Below are 23,505 nucleotides of genomic sequence, written 5' to 3'. Positions count from 1 at the left end.
ATTCTCTTCTTCAGATACCATAAAAAACAAAGTGTTTGGAACGGATATCAACAATAATTCCAGTAAAATCACATTTTTCGGTGAGTCAAGTAATACACAACAAGATTATGATCTACATAATTATTTCTATTATAGTGAGGTCCACGTTCTAATGGCAGTATTTGATTAACATTGATGTTGCTACCCTTGTCTATAATTCGCAAATATCATTCGACGCTATATCCTTTTGTAGCTCCACAACGTTGCCAGATGGTTTTTCAACAATGTCGAAATATAGCCTAATTAGTTCTCAAAATATTTCATCTCAATTATAAAATAAATGTTATTTAAACATTGAAAGATATATTTTATTGTCAAATAAAATATAATTGATTATTTTAAACAAGAATGAACAGTTGATATTTCATCAAATATACCAGTATCACCTTTCTCTTCTATAGACGGCAGTAGAAAGATAGAGAATCGGAAACGCTGTTCTTTCATCTTTCTTAACTGTCATGATAACGTGGACCTCACTATATTATTATTATACACATTTTTATATCCAAACAAGCTGGAGTGTCGTCTGCACTATAGTGAAGTCCACGTTATAATGGCAGTGGATAAAGATAGACGAATAGCGATGCCGACTCTCTGCATTAATTAATTATATTTCTACACTGTCAAAAACATGATTGGCATCGTTGTGGACCTAGAAAAGGATAGTACCACCGGTTTTGTCGAATGATAGACAAGGATAGGAAAACCAAAGTTGATCAAATACTGTCATTATAAAGTGGACCTCACTATAGTGGTATAACCACAGAATAGATACAAAATGGAAACTAACAATCAAACGCCTATCCAACCAATGCTTAAACTTTCTAACAAGATGGCAGATTTTTGTGCCAGGGTACTAGCCGAGTTTCCATTCTGTATCTATTCTGTGGTATAACACAGTTATGAATATTTCTGCATAAGGGTGTGATCACATTGAATACGGTACACATAATTTTATAGCAAGTGCACGTCAGTTCATGCATGAGCCGGAAAACAAAACTTGAAAAGTGTCATTGAAACCCGTTGTGACTTGCATGTAGCTGCTCACCCTGAACGCAACCAGCAAGTGCACGCGTTCAGTGTGTATGTTCCTATTGCTCTTTCCAGATTTTGTTTCTTATCTCTCATCTGCACGCTTGGTCATGCATAAACAAACTTTGCACATATACACATTGAATGTGATGCAAGGATATGACTACACTTTAAGGCCCGTTTGCAGATTCTCTGTTTAAACGGAGAAATGTCAGCTGTTCGTTTAAGCCCCGTATGAAACACATTATGATAAATTCAACCATATCCACAAGTAAATGTGGTTTAGCTTTAAACGTAGTGATAGCATATGACCCTAAGACGTTTTTCTTCATCTTTATATTATTGAACAGTAGGGTGACAAATTGATGTAACTCACCAGAAAACTACACATCTTGATATCCTCCAAACAAGTGGGCGTGTCGTCTGCACTGGTGGTCACCCCGTAGAAGACGGTGAACTGCACAGTGGCGAGTGACACGTTGCCACAATCTCTGTCTCTGTTGGGTGCGGGCAGAGCGAGAGTGATGGAGTCGCTGGTACTGTTCACCATCTCAGCTGCCCCGGGTTCTTTGGGGGTCAAGCATCTGGCCACTGCAAATTTATTTATTTATGATACACAAGACACAAATTATTGAAATGAAAATTTGTCAATTTTAAAATAAAATTTTTATTGTCAATAAACATTGTTTTTTGCCAATTTTATTCATTGACAAAAATTAATTAAGTTCTTCTGTAACTGTCTACTTAATTGAGTAGGGTGTTAGGAACCAGGCAACTGGAAGAGCATGATTTGCTAGTCTGTTTATAGAACAGTCGAATATTCTGAACAGATTGAAATGTTTGATCAATACTATTGATCTTTGTTGTTACGGATGGAAGTTTAAATTTTTGAGAAAATTGAGATTATGTATGACTACTTGAGAGAAATAGATATAGTGAGATCCACGTTATAATGACTTTGGAGAAAGATAGGGAACAGCGTTGCCGATTCTCCGCCTACTATAGAGGCATATATGTTTAACATAGCTTATATATATATTTATTTATTCAATGATGCACAAGACACAAATGATTAAAATGAAAATTTGTCAATTTTAAAATTAACAATTCATTGACAGAAAATTAATTAAGTTCTTCTGTAACTGCCTAACTGTCCATTTAATTGAGTTGGAAAGATAGGGTGGTGGAAAATAATAATTGTAAGAAAGAAATCATTGAAAGTAGGCTAATGGATAAAAATCGCATCATTGTGTGATTATCTAAAATGGTATCATTGAGAATAAATAATGGACATGAATTTTGAAGATAACGATTGAAGCAAAATTTAAAATTATTCAAGTTTCAGGTTCAAAATTAGTTGATACTCGCAATAGAGGATTATATTAATAAAATGTGATGGAGCTATATTCATCACTACAATAGAAGGGTGCAGGCTACATGATTATTTCACTCACCAATCCAGATCCATTGCATTGGCTGTAGAATGAAGAGTTTAACTTGAAAATAGGCTCTTGCATGGAAAAACTTGAATTTGAACTAATCCTACGTATTAACTACTATCATGAATAATAATTTCATTGATTGGATCTTAATGATCTTCATCATTGAATGTTCAAATGATCGTTTCCAAAAATTGTTTCAAGTTTCACCAGTAGAACAATATTTTCACTTTTTGTGTAGTTGAGAAGTTGATATTGCGGTAATTATTCATAACGAATGAAAAAGACTAAGAAATTGTCAAAAAACCACAGATTTATTGATACTTAAAAAGACCGGTTTCGGTTATTACACCATTGTCAATCTCTGATAAACGTTTGACAATGGTGTAATAACAGAAACCGGTCTTTCTAAGTATCAATAAATCTGTGGTTTTTTGACAATTTCGTAGTCTTTTTCATTCAATAGAACAATCTTGTTGAGAGTTACACTCTGATAACAGTGATTAATATTGTTTTTTTTTAAATACAATTAAATCTCTAATAATTGTAAAATTAGAATACAATCTTTCTGAGACAGGTCTGTGAATGTTTCCCCCACACTCCACAAGAATGTTGTACTATTTGAAAATAATTCGAATGATTATGGTAGTGTTTGGAAATAAGGATACCAATTTAATTATTTGGGAATTGTTACGAAATCTCACCAGGATAGGCCCATGAATTTGGATTGATGTATAGATTAGAATTGGTTTGGAACCGTTTTGGGCTTCAGCCCACAATAATGTTGTACTATTTGAAAATAATTCAAATGATTATGGTAGTGTTTGGAAATAAGGATACCAATTTAATTATTTGGGAATTGTTATGAAATCTCACCAGGATAGGCCCATGAATTTGGACTGATGTATAAATTAGAATTGGATTGGAACCGTTTTGGGCTTCAGCCCACAAGAATGTTGTACTATTTGAAAATAATTTGAATTATTATGGTAGTGTTTGGAAATAAGGATACCAATTCAATTATTTGGGATTGTTATGAAATCTCACCAGGACAGACTCATGAATTTGGACTGATGTATGAATTAGAATTGGATTGGAACCGTTTTGGGCTTCAGCCTGTGGTACTTTACTAGAAGATGTATTACTCTGGATGATTGAATACATTTCGCGTCATATATTATAGAATTATTGGTTCACAATCAATTTCAATCCCTTCACAGATTAAGAATTGAATTTTTTGAAAGTTTGAACGGAATCTCACCAGGATAAGGGCCAAGCCCATACGAGGCGTTTTAGACAAGTCGGCAAAGCAGGAAGCTCTCCGATTGGCTGATAATCAGCTGATTCCCAAACGCCAACCAATCAGTTAATCGAAGAGCTTCCTGCCCTGCCGACTTGTCTAAAAACGCCTGAAAAAACACTTCATTCAGCTTGGCCCTCAGGTTGTAACAGTTGTCCTACACGAGAATGATATTAAAAATGGAATCAGTTTGATTGACATCTCACCAGGATAAGGTTGTAGATGTTGTCCTACTGCGGCGATGCTCCTAACACCGTTGGCCTTGAAAGCGGTGACGCCATTGGTGAGATCGGCGGTGACCATGTGGTGGGGGGAGGCAAGAGACCGACGCCCCTTGGCCAGCGAGTAGACGCGGCCCTCCGTCGCATTCGACCAGTAGACCAGTTTGTGGTCGGCTGTTATAGAGGTGGGTGGTAGGCCTGCAAATCAATGAACAAAAATACAATCTCGAATGGAATACGGAAGATGATCTCAAATTAGAAGAAGAGAGGGTGAGGAGAAGGATGAGGTGAAGAGTGTGAATGAGGAGAAAAGGATAAGGAACAGGTAGAGGAAAAGGTAAGAGGGGAAGGAAGGTGAAGAAGAGGAAAAGAAAGAAGAGAAGAAGATTAAGAGGAAGGAAGAAGAGAAAGAGGTAGATCAAAAGGAAAGAGGAAGATGAAGGGGAGAGAGGGAAGAGGCAGAGGAAAATGAAAGAGAGGGAGTAGAAGAAGAAGACGAGAAAGAAGTGGGAAAAGATGGAGAGAAAGAAAAAGAAGAGGAAAACAAAAGAGATAGATGAATGAACTAGAGGGAGAGAAAGGGGAATATTAGGAGGATTTAGGTAGAAGAAGATGGAGATGAGACAAGATAGAGGAAGAAGAAGAGGAAGAAGAAGAAGAAGAAGAAGAAGAAGAAGAAGAGGGAGAGAAAGAAAACGAAGAGAAAAACAAAAGAGGAAGGAGAAAAAGAAAAAAGAGGAGGAAGAAGATGGAGATGAGACAGGAAAGAGGATGAGGAAGAACAAGACAAAGAAGAAGATGAAGAAGAAGAAGTTGATCAGAAGGAGAGAAGATGGTGAGGAGAAGGAGAACAGATGGTGAGAGGAGAAGAAAAGGAAAAGAAGAAGAGGATGAAGGAGAAGGAGGGGTGAAGATGATGAGAAGAAGAGGAAGAAGAAGAAGTTGATTAGAAGGAGAGAAGATGGTGAGGAGAAGGAGAACAGATGGTGAGAGGAGAAGAAAAGGAAAAGAAGAAGAGGATGAAGGAGAAGGAGGGGTGAAGATGATGAGAAGAAGAAGGGGAAGAAGAAGAAGAGGAAGAGGGAGAAGGAGATGGGATGGTGAGGAGAAAGAGAGGAGTGGTGAAGGTGATGGGGAGGAGAAGAAGATTGATTCTTGATTATGAAATATGCAACATAAAAATGGTAAGCCTGTGTTTTCCCATACTAATATACAATTCTACAATTTGTTGGCAATTCTACAATTTCTTGAAAATTCTACAATCTCTAGACAATTCTACAATAATTTCTATAAAACTCTACCATTTCTAGACTATTCTTAATTTCTAGAAAATTCTACAATTTCTAGACAATTCTAATACTTCTAGGAAATTCGAAAATTCTGCAATTTCTAGACAATTATACAATTTCTAGAAAATTCTAAAATTTTTAGCCAATTCTACAATTCCTAGCCAATTCTACAATTTCTAGAGAATTCTACAATATTTCAGGACTATTCTACAATTTCTAGAAAATTCTACAATTTCTATGTGAACTGACCAGCGTTGCCAACTACAGTAGTGTTCACCAGTAGATTACAGTGGCATCCACTGAGATCAGCATCCAGTATGTGATTGTGGGCACTGTCCACCCAGATCAGTCTCAGTTGGGGCTCTCTCTCACCCTCTCCCTCCCCCTCCCTGTCCGATTGCAGGTGACTGCTCTGGTCGAGGGTGATGGTCGCCCCCACGTTGGGGCTATCTGGGCACGTACAGGGGGTTCGCGATTTTCTGAAAAAAATGAAAAGTTGATAGATCAATTTTTCAATAATTGAAAACTTGATATTTCTATTATTTTAATATGATTGCTTTGTAGTGAGATGGTGAAAAAACTGTAAGTATTCCTCATAGATAGCTTCATTGCTTTACCTTCCAACCAATGCTGTCATTTGAAATGGAATCTACAATAAAATTATTATTAAACAAAAATCAAAATTAAATGCTGTAAATCACCTCGAACACTTTTGCTACTGCAAATATTGACAACAGGGTTGACAGCTAGATGGAAACCATGAGAGCTACTATCCAAAAATTATTATTTTCTATTGATGTATTATTATTTATAATTTATGTATTATTATTTTTTATTGATGTATTATTATTTATAATTTTTGTATAGTAGCTCTCATCGAATTTCCATCTAGCTGTTCACCCTGTTGTCAATATTTGCAGTAGCAGAAGTCTTCCTGGTGATTTACAGTATTTAATTAGGATTTTCGTTGAATAATAACTATACATTAATTAGCATTTGAACAAATGCAATCTCTAATTTAACTCCATCTGTTAAATGGAATCTGTCAGCGTTCATTTTAATAAATAATATCAAGATGCTTCGTCGTTCAACCAATGTTTAACTGAATTTTAGTAGTAAAATTAGGTACTACTCACTAGTATATATTCTTAACTCACCTTGATGGAGACGAGTTTCTCGAAAAGAAGTCTTGTATGTTTGATCCATCCGAAGGACTTTTCATAAGTTTTCCCAGATGATTCGGTTCCAGCTCGACCCAGTAAAGCATGCTGTAATTCAAATAAGAAATATTATGGATTTTATGTTATTTTGTTTAATTCAAGGTTCATATGAAAATAGTCAACTTAGTAAGCCTATTTACAAGACTATAGTGAGTTCCACGTTATAATGACAGTGGATAAAGATAGAAGAATAGCGATGCCGATTCTCTGCATTAATTAATTATATTTCTACACTGTTAAAAACATAATTAGCATCATTGTTGACCTAGAAAAGGATAAGACCACCGGCTTTGGCGAATGATAGACAAGGTTAGCAAAACCAAAGTTGATAAAATACTGTCATTATAACATGGACCTCACTATAGTAGGTTCATGAAAATAGTCTACACATATACCGGTAGTACTCACAAGACTAGTGGAATCTACCAATATAAATGTCATAGTATCGCTCATAGGCTCTCATTATAAGCTTGCACAGTTATTATATTCTCTTGAAGAATGTGCAGGTGTGCTCTATACTCTATATATAGTGACCTTCCAATTAATTTGAGTTAAAATCTGAATAGTGATTAATGAATTTGATGAAGAGTAGGCTACTGTGATCCAGTATCTGGGGTAAATTAATAGGGTATCCACCCTATTAATTTGAATTAGGGGGTAAATTAATAGGGTATCCACCCTATTAATTTGAATTAGCATTTTTAATTCTCTTTTGTATTTTACTATCCTGTTTTTGTAAGTCAATTGTGACAAAGAATTTTTACTTTCCTTGCCCTATTACCGTAGGTAAGGAAAGTATTGCTTTCCCAAAAAAATTGAGGTACACCAATTTCTAAATTTCTATACGTTTCAAGGTCCCCTGAGTCAAAAAAAGTGGTTTTTGGGTATTGGTCTGTATGTGTGTGTGTGTGTGTGTGTGTGTGTGTGTGTGTGTGTGTGTGTGTGTGTGTGTGTGTATGTGCGTCTGTGTACACGATATCTCATCTCCCAATTAACGGAATGACTTGAAATTTGGAACTTAAGGTCCTTACACTATAAGGATCCGACACGAACAATTTCGATCAAATGCGATTCAAGATGGCGGCTAAAATGGCGAAAATGTTGTCAAAAACAGGGTTTTTCGCGATTTTCTCGAAAACGGCTCCAACGATTTTGATTAAAGTTATACCTAGAATAGTCATCGATAAGCTTTATCAACTGCCACGAGTCCCATATCTGTAAAAATTTCAGGAGCTTCGCCCCATCTATGCAAAGTCTGATTTTAGATTCTCAATAATTATCAAGCTTCAGATACAATTAAAACAAAAAATTTCGAGTGGAAAAGATTAATAATTAATGTTTAGTAACATTTTCACCTAAAATTAAAAATAAGCTCGAAATTCAAGAAAATGTGATTATCCAATTATTGCAAACTGTTGGCAACTGTTGATTCTATTTAATCATTCACTATGAAGAGATAGCAGAGCTCGTGTGTCTCCAGCGTTATTTCCCTATCACCAGCTGGCTCAAATCTTTGAATACTAGACATGAGATGCGCGGGAACACTAGCGTCAGGTGATCAATCTTCATAAAGGCAAGGAAAGTTGTGTGAGTGCGCCACACCAGATATTTTTATTTGAGCATCCACTTGTACAAGTATTTAGTATTGGAATGATCGATAGTGGAAAATCAGGTGAACCTCTAAAAGCCGCGTTTACACCAAAGTTATTAACAAAATGTTAATAACTTAATTCTTATAGATTCTATTAGATTGAACGGAACTTGACAAACACATATGATCATCATGTGTATGATAAGTTATGTTGAATCTAATAGAATCTATAAGGATTAAGTTATCAATATTTTGTTATTAACTTTGGTGTAAACGCGGCTTTACTGTTTCAATCTAAATTTTTTTATAAGGGCCAAGCCACATGGAACGTTTTTCAGGCTTTTTTCAATCGTTCTGGGAGTCGACAGGGCAGGAAGCTCTCCGATAGGCTGATTGGGTTGACGCCTGAATGAACGCTTGAAAATATGTCTGAAATAACTCTTCATGTGGCTTGGATCCAAGTTGAACTAATATTTCGGTTTCCCCAATCAAGTTTTGAAAGCAATTTATTGTTATCATCATCATCATCATCACCACATCATCAGTTATATCATTCCAAAATGTTGATATGAGTTGTGTACTTATAGGTTTGAAGTTAATTTCTACTGTATTATTGATACATTTTAATATAATTGAATGAAAAAGACTAAGAAATTGTTAAACACCACAGATTTATTGATACTTAGAAAGACCAGTCTCGGTTATTACACCGCATTGTCAATCTCTGATGAACTATCAATCTATGATAAAGAATCTCTTTAGTTTATCAGAGATTGACAATGGTGTAATAACCGAGACCGGTCTTTCTAAGTATCAATAAATCTGTGTTTTTTGACAATTTCTTAGTCTATTTCGTTCAATATGAATAATTACCACAATATCAACTTCTCAACTACACAAAAAATTTTAATATAATATAACAGTGAGACTGTGTTGCTTGTATGTTTAATAATTGTATGTCAATAATTTTGTTGATTTTGTATTCTTGACTTGTGCAATGCCCTTGATGTCCTCAAGGGTTTCTGCAAATAAACAAATTTTGAATTTTATAGTGTCAAATTAACCATTCAGAATTACCTAGTATCTTCAAATTGTTAGTTTATAGGTATCTGATGAGATGTTTTGTATTTTGTTGTATTGCTGATAAAACTTGAAACTTAGGTTATTCGCAAATAATCATGGCGTTACTGACTCACCTATCCAGCGGCGAAACCTCTATCTTCAAAATGGGGTTGGGCCGTGCAAATATAGTGGTGGGGGAAGAACGCATCCTGTTCAAGTCTAATCGTTTGACGAGTGTTCCTGGCAGTCCATCCTCGTGTTCTGCCCAGTACAGGAATCTGCCAACCCAGTCCACTGCCAGACAGGATCCTGTGCCGTTCAGTCCTAGGATCTGGAAAGTGAAATGATTCATTCATAAAACCGTGTTGTTTTGTCGGTTTTATAATTTATTATATCAGATTGAAGGTTCAATTCAAATTGTTTGGTATCAGCTTTGTTGAAAAAAATGGTAAACACTTTAATCTAAAGACCGCTGGCCATAGCAAAAATTCATTAGAATGCTCAATATTAATGAATAGATTTTGAGAAAATTTATCATTAGAGAAAGATATGAGATCTCATCCACTTTGGAAGCCTGAGTATATAATATTCATCATAGCCGTCAATGAGCTTCACGACTGTTATAAATATCAGCCAGAACAAACATCGATGTATCGATACCCATCCCTAGACAGAACCGATAACACGGGAGTGACCTGGCTGAAAACTTTTGTTGATATTTGGGTTTGAACCCGGGACTTCTAAGCTGCTAAACAATCACTATAAAATAACCACTAGATAAATTAATTTACGCCGTCAATGTGCCTCACGATTGTTACATATCAGCCGGTATCGACAATTTAACGTGCTCGCCGATAACACGGGAGTGACCTGGCTAAAAAATGTTGTTGATATTTGGGTTTGAACCCGGGACCTTAAGACTGCTAGGCAAGCACAATAACTACAAGACAACTGTTCATCCCCTATTGATTTTAATTCGCCCTTATATTCTTCCATACGTGCCTCCCAATACCAATCCTGATATAATTTGTTTGTGACAAATAGAGTTAATTCATTCATTCCTTAGTCTTGTCCGATGAATCCATATATTTTGTTCATGGCAAATAAAATTCATTCATTCATTTCTACCTTGGTCTCTCCCGACCAATGCATATAATTTTTTAATGGCAAATAAAACTCAAACATTCATTCATACCTTAGTCTTGCCCGACGAATCAAGTCTTGAGGTGGCAATATGGTTGTTGTCGTCGATCCAGTAGGCACGGTTGTCGAGACTGGAGTAGGTGAGGTCGACGACGGAGCTGCTGCGTGTCAGGGTGCGGTTCTCCTGCTTGTCGAAGTCTGTGATCTCGACTGTGTCGGCGGTTGACACCAGCAGACGGGGAATTGGCATCTCTACGCCTGAGTTGCCCTCTGCGACTGGTGTGTGCTCGCCGCATCCCACTTCTGTGCATGCTTGCACCTGCCAACAGGGAGATCAAAAGTTAGTTCAGTGAATGTTTGAGAATTACTTGTGTGTACCTGGGGACAGGGAGATCAAAAGTTAGTTCTATGACTGATCAATAATATTACTTCTGTGTATGCTTGTACCTGGTAACGCGAGACCAAAATTAGTACTAGGGAAGGTGGGGTAAGATGGGGAATGGGGCAAGACGGGGTAGGTCTATTTTCTTTACTGTCAGGTGCTGTATTCTGTTGATGAAGATCATAACTTGCTTAAAGGCAAAGGACAACACTACGAACAAGGCCGCAACCTTTTTGAGTGAAGCGTTCATGTCCAGTGGTCTTATGCATGGTTCAGCTGACTCACATTATAATATTCGGCACTTTCAAATTTGTGACAGGTGAGTTGTGTTGAAATTATTTTATATTTTATCAACATATCCTAATAGTATCTTTCCTTACCTACTATAATATGATATAGGTAATTGTTCTACTATTTCTAATATAAAAATGATCAAAATTCAACTAAAAGCTATACCATGGGGCAAGATGGGGAAACCTACTTTGGGGCAAGATGGGGATGACCCCATCTTACCCCATTAGTTTACTAACACGTTTAGACATAGACTCTCTGATGTTTGATGCGTGCTTGTTGCAGTGACATTTTCAATTCACTGGCAACTTTTTATTCTACTACTATTACTAGGCTAATATGGTTATGAATATCCTATTTACGTAAAAATGGTGGTGTTTTGAAAATGTATTTCTGTCTATAGACAGAGCCGGAAGTTCAATCAGAATAGGCTAATTATAAGTTTCAATAAATGAAATACATTTCTTGACTTTTTCATTAGCTTGACTTTTTCAAGATAATGTATAGTAGACTGTTAATTTATTCAATGTCCAGCTGTATTAAATAAATTTTATTGAAATGTTCCAGCTAACAATGATGCACAGCCTGGGTTTTCTCATTGGGGTCCAGCTGTACATGAAGTTGAAGAAAACGACAGTATCCACAATGTAGGCCTAACAAGTAATTCTCAAAGTAATTTCACAATATCTCCTGAGCAAATTTTGCCTCTTCCTCATGTAGGACGAGCGAATGTTCAACAGACAAATCATAAAAAAGGTAAAACTGTTGTGGTAACAAGCTCTTCATACAAACATGAACTCATGGATCAAATTAAAGAGAAGCTCAACAAAAATCAACCAGCAGCCAAGAAATCACTAATTCAGCAAGTCAAAAGAAAATGTAAAGAAGACCAAAAACGTTGGATACAGAAATCAAAAGCGCAGGATCATAAAACAGAAAGAAAAAAAAGATGGAGATAGCAATACAGAGGATGAAGAAGAAGATGCAAACTGTCTCTATTGTTGATATTTATATTTCCAATCTGATGAGGGGTGGGTTGCCTGCATTAAATGCCATAAATGGGCACACTGTTCATGTCCTGGTGAAGAAGATGACGATGATGAGGTTAATCACATCTGCAAACTTTGTAAATAAAATACTTTGTGAAAATATCAAATCAACACTTATTATAATAACTTACAGTACAATAAATTACAGATTTTGATACCAAAAAGCTTGTACATATGATGTTTTTTTTTTCAAATTTCCTTCAATTGACTTATCTAATATAATAAGGATTCTTTCCAGCTCTCAATATGGATATTTTGAAAAATTATTACTAGAGCACCATCTTACCCCAAGGGATACCCCATCTTACCCCATATCGGGGGTAAGATGGGGTTTTTGTAATACTTTTTTGAAATTGCTCTATTCTTTATAAAAAGTTAGATATTCTTATGGGGATATTTTTTTATCATAGTAAATGATCTACTGTAAACTTTGGTATAGAGTTTGATTTTTTAGGTATTCTGAAAAAGTTGTGAAAAAAAGAAAATCCTTAATGGCCTCATCTTACCCCACCTTCCCCTATGAATGATTGATAATTACTTCTGTCTTCTGTGTATGCTTGTACCTGAGAACAGGGAAATCATAATTAGTTCTATGAATGATTGAGAATTAATTCTGTCTTCTGTGTATAATTGTACCTGAGAACAGGGAGATCAAAAGTTAGTTCTATGAATGATTGAAAATTACTTCTGTGTTTACTTGTACCTGGGAACAGGGAGATCAAAAGCTAGTTCTATGAATGATTGAAAATTACTTCTGTGTTTACTTGTACCTGGGAACAGGGAGATCAAAAGTTAGTTCTATGAATGATTGAAAATTACTTCTGTGTTTACTTGTACCTGGGAACAGGGAGATCAAAAGTTAGTTCTATGAATGATTGAAAATTACTTCTGTGTTTACTTGTACCTGGGAACAGGGAGATCAAAAGTTAGTTCTATGAATGATTGAAAATTACTTCTGTGTTTACTTGTACCTGGGAACAGGGAGATCAAAAGTTAGTTCTATGAATGATTGAAAATTACTTCTGTGTTTACTTGTACCTGGGAACAGGGAGATCAAAAGTTAGTTCTATGAATGATTGAAAATTACTTCTGTGTTTACTTGTACCTGGGAACAGGGAGATCAAAAGTTAGTTCTATGAATGATTGAAAATTACTTCTGTGTTTACTTGTACCTGGGAACAGGGAGATCAAAAGTTAGTTCTATGAATGATTGAAAATTACTTCTGTGTTTACTTGTACCTGGGAACAGGGAGATCAAAAGTTAGTTCTATGAATGATTGAAAATTACTTCTGTGTTTACTTGTACCTGGGAACAGGGAGATCAAAAGTTAGTTCTATGAATGATTGAAAATTACTTCTGTGTTTACTTGTACCTGGGAACAGGGAGATCAAAAGCTAGTTCTATGAATGATTGAAAATTACTTCTGTGTTTACTTGTACCTGGGAACAGGGAGATCAAAAGCTAGTTATATGAATGATTGAAAATTACTTCTGTGTTTACTTGTACCTGGGAACAGGGAGATCAAAAGTTAGTTCTATGAATGATTGAAAATTACTTCTGTGTTTACTGTACCTGGGAACAGGGAGATCAAAAGTTAGTTCTATGAATGATTGAAAATTACTTCTGTGTTACTTGTACCTGGGAACAGGGAGATCAAAAGTTAGTTCTATGAATGATTGAAAATTACTTCTGTGTTTACTTGTACCTTTGAAAATTACTTCTGTGTTTACTTGTACCTGGGAACAGGGAGATCAAAAGTTAGTTCTATGAATGATTGAAAATTACTTCTGTGTTTACTTGTACCTGGGAACAGGGAGATCAAAAGTTAGTTCTATGAATGATTGAAAATTACTTCTGTGTTTACTTGTACCTGGGAACAGGGAGATCAAAAGTTAGTTCTATGAATGATTGAAAATTACTTCTGTGTTTACTTGTACCTTGGAACAGGGAGACTAAAAGTTAGTTCTATGAATGATTGAAAATTACTTCTGTCTTCTGTGTATGCTTGTACCTGAGAACAGGGAGATCAAAAGCTAGTTATATGAATGATTGAGAATTACTTCTGTGTATGGTTGTGCCTGGGGATAGGAAGATCAAAAATTAGTTCTTTGCATGATTGTACCTCTGTTTAGAGAGTGAAAGAAACGGGGTTGAGTACCGTGGACTTCACAAGTTAATGAAAATATCAATATAAAGAAACTTGAACGTTATACTGTGGAAATTGCTGAATTTTTATGGTGATTGAACTAAGTGATAATTTCACATCAACAATGTGGACTCGACATTCTACTTTTGCCTATATATTGACAAGTATCAATATTGCCTGTATCTATTTTAAATTTGTCGAGTTTTCTTTTCAAACAAGATCAACTAGAAAATTTCACTTTTGAAGCGGTAATTGATGCAATTTACTCTGAAAATTGATATTATTAGGCTAAACTCTGAGATGTGGTCGTGGTCTCCATCCTCCATGCCTTCTTGATTTCGATATATTCTGTACATGCTACATATTGTCTGATTGCCTAGCATTTGAAAAACAAAACGTTTGTCGAGTAGGCTCTGTAGATGAAGTGTCTATCGTTTTCTACATATAGGCTACTGTATTATGTCTATGATTTGAAAAACAAATCATTTGTTGAGTAATCTCTATCAACTATTACTGAAGAATTCAATGAGTAAAATATTACAATTTTGAGGTGAAAAATCGCTGTATATTATGCCTTGACTGAAGTAAAGAACTCCGTAGAAGTATACTACAGGTGATTACTTTATTCCACCTTTTGAATTAGTCCCTCCAATAATTGAAATTTTTTGAGAGGAGAATCATCTACTAGAATACTCTATTCTAAGTTGAAACTGGCCATTGAAGTTTGACATCTTGTGATACCTGAAGAGTGAACAACTTCTGTAATAAAAAATATATATAATGCACTATCCTACTTGGAAAAGCTGGCATTGCTTTTGCATTAAGAAAATTATTCTTTCAAACAGTTCTTCAAAGGGATGCTTTCTTCTACACTTTTTATTTTTAGACTATATTTAGCAGAGATTTTTAGATTATGAGATAGGAGGTGATTGAAAGCTGCTGCAGTTATTTCCAGAAAGAACTCAGTATAGTAGAGCATCTCTCATTCCAGGCTACATAATTTGTAAAAACTATCTTTGGTAGGAAGGAATGATCTGCTATTTTCAGATAAGATCCCGTTTGGTGGAAAGCAGACTTTGAAAGTCCAAATACTGTTGTAAACCATCAATATAATCATTGATCTTACTTTGAATTGATAACAATATATAATTCCTTACCTGAAAATAAATATTGGTATCTCGTGGTATGTCAGGTACGACCAACTCTTTCTTGAGACTGTCCACCTCGTGGTTATGACACACCTTGTCCTCCTCATCTTCAGCATAGCACTGGCTCACTATGTATTTGATGATGATGCCGTTCTTGATTATCGGCGAGTCCCATCTAAACACTGCTGATATCTCCTGATTCAAACAAAACGTTTGTCGAGTAGGCTCTGTAGATGAAGTGTCTATCGTTTTCTACATATAGGCTACTGTATTATGCATATGATTTGAAAAACAAATCATTTGTTGAGTAATCTCTATCAACTATTACTGAAGAATTCAATGAGTAAAATATTACAATTTTGAGGTGAAAAATCGCTGTATATTATGCCTTGACTGAAGTAAAGAACTCCGTAGAAGTATACTACAGGTGATTACTTTATTCCACCTTTTGAATTAGTCCCTCCAATAATTGAAATTTTTTGAGAGGAGAATCATCTACTAGAATACTCTATTCTAAGTTGGAACTGGCCATTGAAGTTTGACATCTTGTGATACCTGAAGAGTGAACAACTTCTGTAATAAAAAATATATATAATGCACTATCCTACTTGGAAAAGCTGGCATTGCTTTTGCATTAAGAAAATTATTCTTTCAAACAGTTCTTCAAAGGGATGCTTTCTTCTACACTTTTTATTTTTAGACTATATTTAGCAGAGATTTTTAGATTATGAGATAGGAGGTGATTGGAAGCTGCTGCAGTTATTTCCAGAAAGAACTCAGTATAGTAGAGCATCTCTCATTCCAGGCTACATAATTTGTAAAAACTATCTTTGGTAGGAAGGAATGATCTGCTATTTTCAGATAAGATCCCGTTTGGTGGAAAGCAGACTTTGAAAGTCCAAATACTGTTGTAAACCATCAATATAATCATTGATCTTACTTTGAATTGATAACAATATATAATTCCTTACCTGAAAATAAATATTGGTATCTCGTGGTATGTCAGGTACGACCAACTCTTTCTTGAGACTGTCCACCTCGTGGTTATGACACACCTTGTCCTCCTCATCTTCAGCATAGCACTGGCTCACTATGTATTTGATGATGATGCCGTTCTTGATTATCGGCGAGTCCCATCTAAACACTGCTGATATCTCCTGATTCAAACAAAACCGGGATTGAATTTTGGAAAGTTCAGAAACAAAAAGTAGTAAGAATATGTAGTAAGAAGACGGTCATGTTATTCAGCAACAAAAAAAAATTATAAATAACAAGCAGGTGTTACCCGTGCTCCGCAAAGGTCTGTTTGAAGCACAAATAGATTGAATCTTGTTTTAAAGTACCATGCTGATATAGAAGTAGTAGGGGTATTCACAATGTTGTTTTAGCCAGCTTAAGTGCTATTTGATAACTCTGGATAGTGAACGCCTCATCTAAAATCAACTGCTATAAGTTACCTGCAATGGCGATCCAAGCGGATAATTTGTGTAATTCAAAGTTTATAACCCCACTTTTGCTACCAAATATGACCAAAACAAATATGACCGCCGTTTTAACAGAGTTACCTAGCTAGAGTTAGCGGACTCAAACCTGCGCTATCTGCTATCTCGTCTGTTATTTTTTTTCTAACGTACCACTATAGCATTGAGTTAACACAGATTTAGCAAATAGCTGGAGTTAGCAAATAGCTCGACTTAGCCAGCTAACTCCAACATTGTGAATACCCCTATTAACAACTGTAAAAATTCACAATAAAAATAAATTTGATTGGGCTTTTAAGTAAGTTTTGTATCGAAAATTGAATGAATTCGGTAAATTATTAAATTACAATTAATTGATTAATGGAAATGAGAATAGGCCTAAAACCATCCTCAGTGAATTGAAAATCTTAATGCAAAATTTCAAGTTAATCAGTTAAGTAGTTCAGACGTGAAGATGCGTCGTCATTCGTGTATTTGCTATCCCCTACATGTATAAGTCAATTATTTTGTATACAATATAAGGTGACACAGAATAACGGGAACTTTTAAAAACGCCATAAAAAATTAGTGGAAAGGGCAAAAATGATTTTATTTAAACTAATGTAAAGTTCAAGACTTTTCAGAATTATTAATAACATCTAGGACTTTTTGACAATTACTTCTTCAATATGGCTTCCTCCTGAACTAATACACTCTTGAAATCTGTGTTGACGATTCCTCATTGATCGCTGCAACATCTGCGCTTCCTGGTCCCATGATCTTACCACCTGCGATTTTCTGTTTAAGGCGCTATCTCAAATCAAACGTTTTCACAATTCGACCAATAACTGTGGTTGAATCATAACAGACAATTCAAAATGAAATTAACAATATCCCATCTGAAATGTTGCAGCATTCGTTCAGGAATCTCAACACAGATTTCAAAAGTCTATCCGTGCAGGAAGAAGCAATTACATCTTGAAGAAGTAATTGTCAAAAGTGATAAGTTAGATGTTATCAATAATTCTCAAATGGCAAGTCTTGAACTTTACATTAGTTTGAATAAAATCATATTTGCCCTTCCCACTAATGTTTTATGGTGTTTTAAAATGTTACCGTTATTCTGTGTCACTCTCTGTATTATAGATAAATAATATTACTACGGTATAAAATAATCATATTGATTATATATGTAAATAGATTTATTTGCTACTATTCATACCTGGTCGTCCTTCAACGGATTGCGTGAGTAGGACACGAAAACCCGGGGGTTTGTGGGTGGAGATGGTATGGAGGGTGGCGAGTGCAGGAGTATGGTGACCTGGGGGGAAGCACCCCAGTAGGTCAGCGCCCTGATGCTTATGGTCAGGGGGGAGAAGGGAGGCAGGTCGTCAAGGTCACCCGACTTCCAGTGCGAGTCTGTTGTTTCCACCTGAAATTTGGTTATTTGGCTTTGAAAATTGGTCAAAATTCATCTCTACAACGTGATAACATAGAGGAAAGATAGCATAAATTTGGAGCATAAACGACATATACTATGGGTATACTATATTTTCTCATATATACTTCATTTTCTCTATAGTTTCTCTATAGTGATAGCATAGATAAAATTTAGCATAAATCTGGAATATAAAAGACATATTATATACAGTACAATGGAATATTTTCTTATACTATCTTATCTCTATAGTGATACTGAATCACACATTTGAGAATGAAAATTTAGGAAATGAAGATGTGCATATACTAATGTCTGAGCTATATTTCCCAATAAAGTATTTTGTTAGAGCTACTTGAATTGTTTAATTATTATAGAAATTACCAGTACCGTACCCTCTTCATACTTTTTTATATAAACAAAACTAGTTTCTAGGACTCATGCCATTTTCAAGTGTCAAAATGAAACTGTCGACCATTTGACACTTGAAAATGGCATGAGTTCACGCAACTAGTTGTGTTTTAACATGACTTACTTTATTTATTTATTTATTTTATTCACAATCACAAATCATAATTAAAATATGATTGGGAGAAGACAACAGGCATAGCCCAAAGATATGATATTTACTCTATCTATAGTAGGCTATGGTTTTAAAAAAAAGTATGCAGAGGGTGCTAGTAATTTCTATAATAATTAAGCCTAAATATTCATTGATTTATTTATTCAAACATTGAATCATTTATTATATTATCATCAGTTGTGCTTCTAGTGGAGAAGATTGTTTTAATTTTCGGAACAAAATATTTCAAATTAATATTTATTTTACAGTTTTGAGTGCAAAGTAGAAGGAATTTTGTTATCAATTCGGATCTTAATCTTTCTAAATCCAAAATTAATTGTTTCAAGTGTTTGTGTTTTGTTTCAATGTGGAAGAATTTAGTGAAGAATTGAAAAGTCGCACATAACCTTTATTTGGACAATTTATTTTATGAAAGTGAGATGAAAAGAAGTTTTGGACTGTAGTCTGTTTCTTTGTCCTTAAGTTGATTGTAAATGATGAATAAATAAAATAAATGACATCATAATTGAGTCATAATATTGAATGACAGATTGGATTGGATCACTCAGTGCTGTATTGTGCAGTATTGGGATCGCTCAGTGCTGCCTGGAAGGGTAGTTGTGCACAACCGGCCAGACATTATCCTCAATGACAATGTACTCATTGACAATGAGGATAATTGAGAAAATATCCAAGTATCTCCCCCTGGCTGCTGAGATCAGGGATGTCTGGAAGCAGGAGAAAGTTACAACTGTCCCTATTATTATTTCTACTGTTGGAGTGATCAGGCAGAAGGTTTCAGCGAACCTCAGTCGCCTTGGTGTCTCAGATAGCGCAAAATAATATGGAACCCAAAAGGCAGTTGTACTCAGCACGGTATCAATGATTGGATTGTTTTCAAATATGATGGATTAAAGATATGCCAGAATCTTGCCAATGGTCGACTTTGGTTGCAATAAAAAATACCCACTTTGTAAGTGATGAAATTATAATAACAATAATGCTGAGTCTACAGATGAAAATTACTGAGATATTGCAATTATTCAAATACTAATGAATTAATAATATTATTATTGAACGAAAATCCAAATTGAATGCTGTAATTCACCCCGGAGAATTCTGCTACTGCAAATATTGACAACATGGTAAACAGCTAGATGGAAATTAAATGAGCGCTATTATTAAAAAATTACAGCATTCAATTTGGATTTTCGTTCAATAATAATATTATTAATAATGCTGAGATTCATGAATATAACACTCACAATGATATCCCTCTTGTAGGCATGACTGATCTTCAGTTCATAGAAAACCTGTCCATAGTTGACGTTTTTGACAGGAGCCCACGTGATGTAGAACGAGTTGTATTGGCCCTCCACGTGGAAAGAACTTGTAGCCACTGCTTCAGGAATAACGTTGGCGTCTCCCAGAAGATCGATTCCCTCTGAAAAATAACAAAAAATTCTGCTTGAGTCTCGATAACTTTTCACTACCGTGTACTATTAATTATCGTGTACTGACTCAATTACTTACACCCGTACTTCACTGATTCTCAATTCGATTAGGTCACTTCACTATTATTCACTGATAAATGTTTACGATTTTTGATTTCATTATTTTAGAAAAATTATATTTGGTACCAAGTATGGAGTTTCAAGTTTTTAGTTTGCTTGTTGAGACATGCATGTCATTCATATTCACTGAAATTACAATAAATTCATTTAACAATTTAAAATTAATTCAATGATTGAGAGGTCATATCATTCAACGAATGATAGGTTATCATTGATTGTTAAGATATTGAACTAGAGAATCGATTTAGGCCCGGTTGCACAAAAGCCGGTTAAAATTTAACTGTGATTAATTTCACAAGAACCAATCAGAGAAAGCTTTTTTGAAAAGATGGCTTCTCTGATTGGTTCTCATGGAATCAATCACGGTTAAAATTTAACCGGCTTTTGTGCTAACGGCACTTAATTGTCATATTATATGTCATGATTGTGTCATATGTCAACGTCAAGTCATGTTGCCATGTCATATTTGAATTGTCATATCCATATTCAATGATTTCATATCAAATAGAGAATGAATTTCATCTGTTTTAAATGCATTAAGATTTTTATTATTATATTAATCCTTAAAAAAATGCTCTGGATTCTGGAGCATCTTATTCTACTTTGGATGAATAATATAATATTGTCGTTATTTGAAACAATATTTTTGATAGAAAATTAATCTTCAAACATTCTAAGAATAGTTTAGTAAATCGTTTCTACTCAACAGAAAGGCCTATTAGCTTTAAATTATGATAACATAAATAATGATGCGTATTTTGTCCTATTGTTGATGTAAACAATAAAACGATTCAATGTGAAATAAAATAAAATAAAATCTCTTGTTTTCCACAATGCACCAAGTGTTTATGTCAACTTTATGAACAGCATAGACTGAATGATTGATTGACGGTTATTTTGCAGATAATATATAGGCTTCTATTGTTACCGGGAGCTGGATGCAGCTTGGGATCCATGACAGCGACAACACTGAGCTGCGACAAACTGAGACCACTTAGCGCTGCTGTGTATTGGCCCTGCATGTCGCCTATCACTGCGTTGTGGTCGTCTCGCAGCCACAGCAGGCGGTGATCCAGGTAGCAAAGTGGACCTGCAACAACACAGTTCAGTTATTACACCTATATGGGTCTTCTAAGGTTGGTTTTGAGATTTTATGATCACTATTGTTAGGTAGCACAGTGGACCTGAAACATCACAGTTCAGTTATTACATCTATATGGGTGTTATAAGGTTGGTGTTGAGACGTTATGATTACTGTTAGCAGAGATAAAGGAAGATCTAACAAAGTACTAACTTGTCTCTGCTGTTAGGTAGCACAGTCAACATTGTAACAACACAATCCAGTCATTACATCTATATAGGTAAATGATGGAAGATGATGAGACATTGATCACTGATATAGTAGAATTTAAAAAATCTCCGAGTTGGAAGGATATGCGGAGCAGAGAAATGAAGAACCAGATCAGCCGACTACAGTGATGAATCAAGTCATTGAAAGAAGCACGGTTGCCAAGTTGCCGATCCAACTATGCAGTGCTTTCAGAGAGGAAACTATGTATGCATATCATGAGGTGTCGAATAATCACTAAAGACTACAGAACACTGCCCGCTCTAGTACGGCAACATCGCCGCCGCTGTATCTCTACTTCTCTCTGTTCTGCATATCCCTTCAAATTAGATGTAGTTTCAATTTGACTATAGGTAGCACAGTAACATCAAGACAAAGTAGATCTTAATTGATCTCTATGACCTATTGCACAAATGAAGATGTGGACTCCCACATATCAGTGCCAAAGTGAAATATAATCTCCATGAGTTTTGATTAGACTATTCCAACTCAGCTCGGCCATGCGATATCATCAATATCAAACTTATGGGAATAATATTCTCACTGACAGACTGATTTATGTGGGATTTCGCCTTGAGAGATTGGGACAATATAGTAGTCTTATCTATTTTATATATTATAAAATATAATAAAGCCTGCCCATCTTGCAACACTCAGAATGAGACTTTGAGCCATTTTCTATTGAGCTGTGGAGTATATCAGGATGTAAGAGAACGGTACATTGCGACGTATGTATATAATATTGTGGACGATAGAGATAAGATTATAGTTTTACTGTCAAATTTCTCAAGGCAAAAAATATTATCTATTTATTCATACACTGTGGAATCATTAAATAGAAGAAGATATGCTCTGGTGTGCCGTAATTGACGAATTTGCAATGTGCCATTTTTTAGTGTACAAGTAGCATCGTTACCTGATGATGCTATTGATCCTAGATCATTTATTCTGTTTGTTATGCTCATTATTGTGTTGATGTTACAAATTGTGCTTCTGTGATTATTAATTTTTCCTTCTAGTCTGCTCTGTTTTTGATATTTTTATAATTTATGTATGTATTATTGATGTTCGTGTACAACTCTTTGTATGACTGAGAGACATAGGGCATGGCCCTTATGACAAATAAAGATTTCTATTCTATTTTATATATTATACTATAGAATGCCTGTAAGTTTGAGGCCATATCACCCTGCATATTTGTATGCTGTAAATTTGGACACTTTGAGACTCAGTTGCACAAACGCCTGTTAAAATTTAACCGTGATTAAATACCATGAGAACCATCAGAGAAGCTTTTCCAAATAAGGGTACCTTAATTTTTTGGGAAAGCAATACTTTCCTTACCTATGGTAATAGGGTAAGGAAAGTAAAAACCTTCTTTATTGGTTCTCGTGACATTTATTAATCATGATATAAATTTAACAGGCTTTTGTCCAACTGGGCCTAAATCTGTCTTTTTCATATTATAATATAGAATGTCTGAAAGTTTGGAGCCACATTACCCTGCATATTTGGATGTTGTAGGCTGGACACTTTGAGTGGCTGCACCTCTTCGCCTATTTTCAGGCAATCGGCTGTTGGAGCATGGAACAGAGTCGATCCTTCATAGCTACGAACTATCCAGTAGACACCCTGGTGATCCACGTCCAAAGTTAGGCCCATTACTGCGAAAAATACCGGAAACAATCGTCATAAATATAAAAATTACTATTATCAAAATTTGTCATGTCTTTGTTGTAGTTTAGAAACTGGGTATCTCATCTTATCACA

General features: G+C 35.2%; 1 protein-coding gene and 1 long non-coding RNA gene across 3 annotated transcripts in view; one reads left to right on the top strand and one right to left on the bottom strand.

Moving 5' to 3' along the window:
- Window positions 1-23,505, bottom strand: part of LOC111056335 (proto-oncogene tyrosine-protein kinase ROS) — a 163,642-nt gene that overhangs the window by 27,625 nt on the left and 112,512 nt on the right. Inside the window, 11 exon segments of the mRNA XM_039433568.1 lie at window positions 1,448-1,662; window positions 4,017-4,229; window positions 5,570-5,799; window positions 6,478-6,588; window positions 9,328-9,524; window positions 10,389-10,655; window positions 16,325-16,510; window positions 18,036-18,245; window positions 20,079-20,257; window positions 21,316-21,477; window positions 23,238-23,399. Of these exon segments, the coding sequence (XP_039289502.1) occupies window positions 1,448-1,662; window positions 4,017-4,229; window positions 5,570-5,799; window positions 6,478-6,588; window positions 9,328-9,524; window positions 10,389-10,655; window positions 16,325-16,510; window positions 18,036-18,245; window positions 20,079-20,257; window positions 21,316-21,477; window positions 23,238-23,399 (2,132 nt within the window).
- On the top strand, window positions 14-23,403 carry LOC120352538. 2 transcript variants are annotated; one of them, XR_005571910.1, is made up of 3 exons: window positions 14-80; window positions 21,291-21,523; window positions 23,302-23,403. It is a non-coding gene; the product is annotated as an uncharacterized LOC120352538 (long non-coding RNA). The 2 variants fall into 2 exon arrangements; XR_005571911.1 differs by having other exon boundaries at window positions 23,210-23,323.

Source organism: Nilaparvata lugens, chromosome 7 (genome assembly GCF_014356525.2).
Source record: "Nilaparvata lugens isolate BPH chromosome 7, ASM1435652v1, whole genome shotgun sequence".
Classification (NCBI taxonomy): domain Eukaryota; kingdom Metazoa; phylum Arthropoda; class Insecta; order Hemiptera; family Delphacidae; genus Nilaparvata; species Nilaparvata lugens.
Note: the sequence above shows the minus strand (reverse complement) of the source record. Positions and strands in the feature narration are given on the sequence as shown.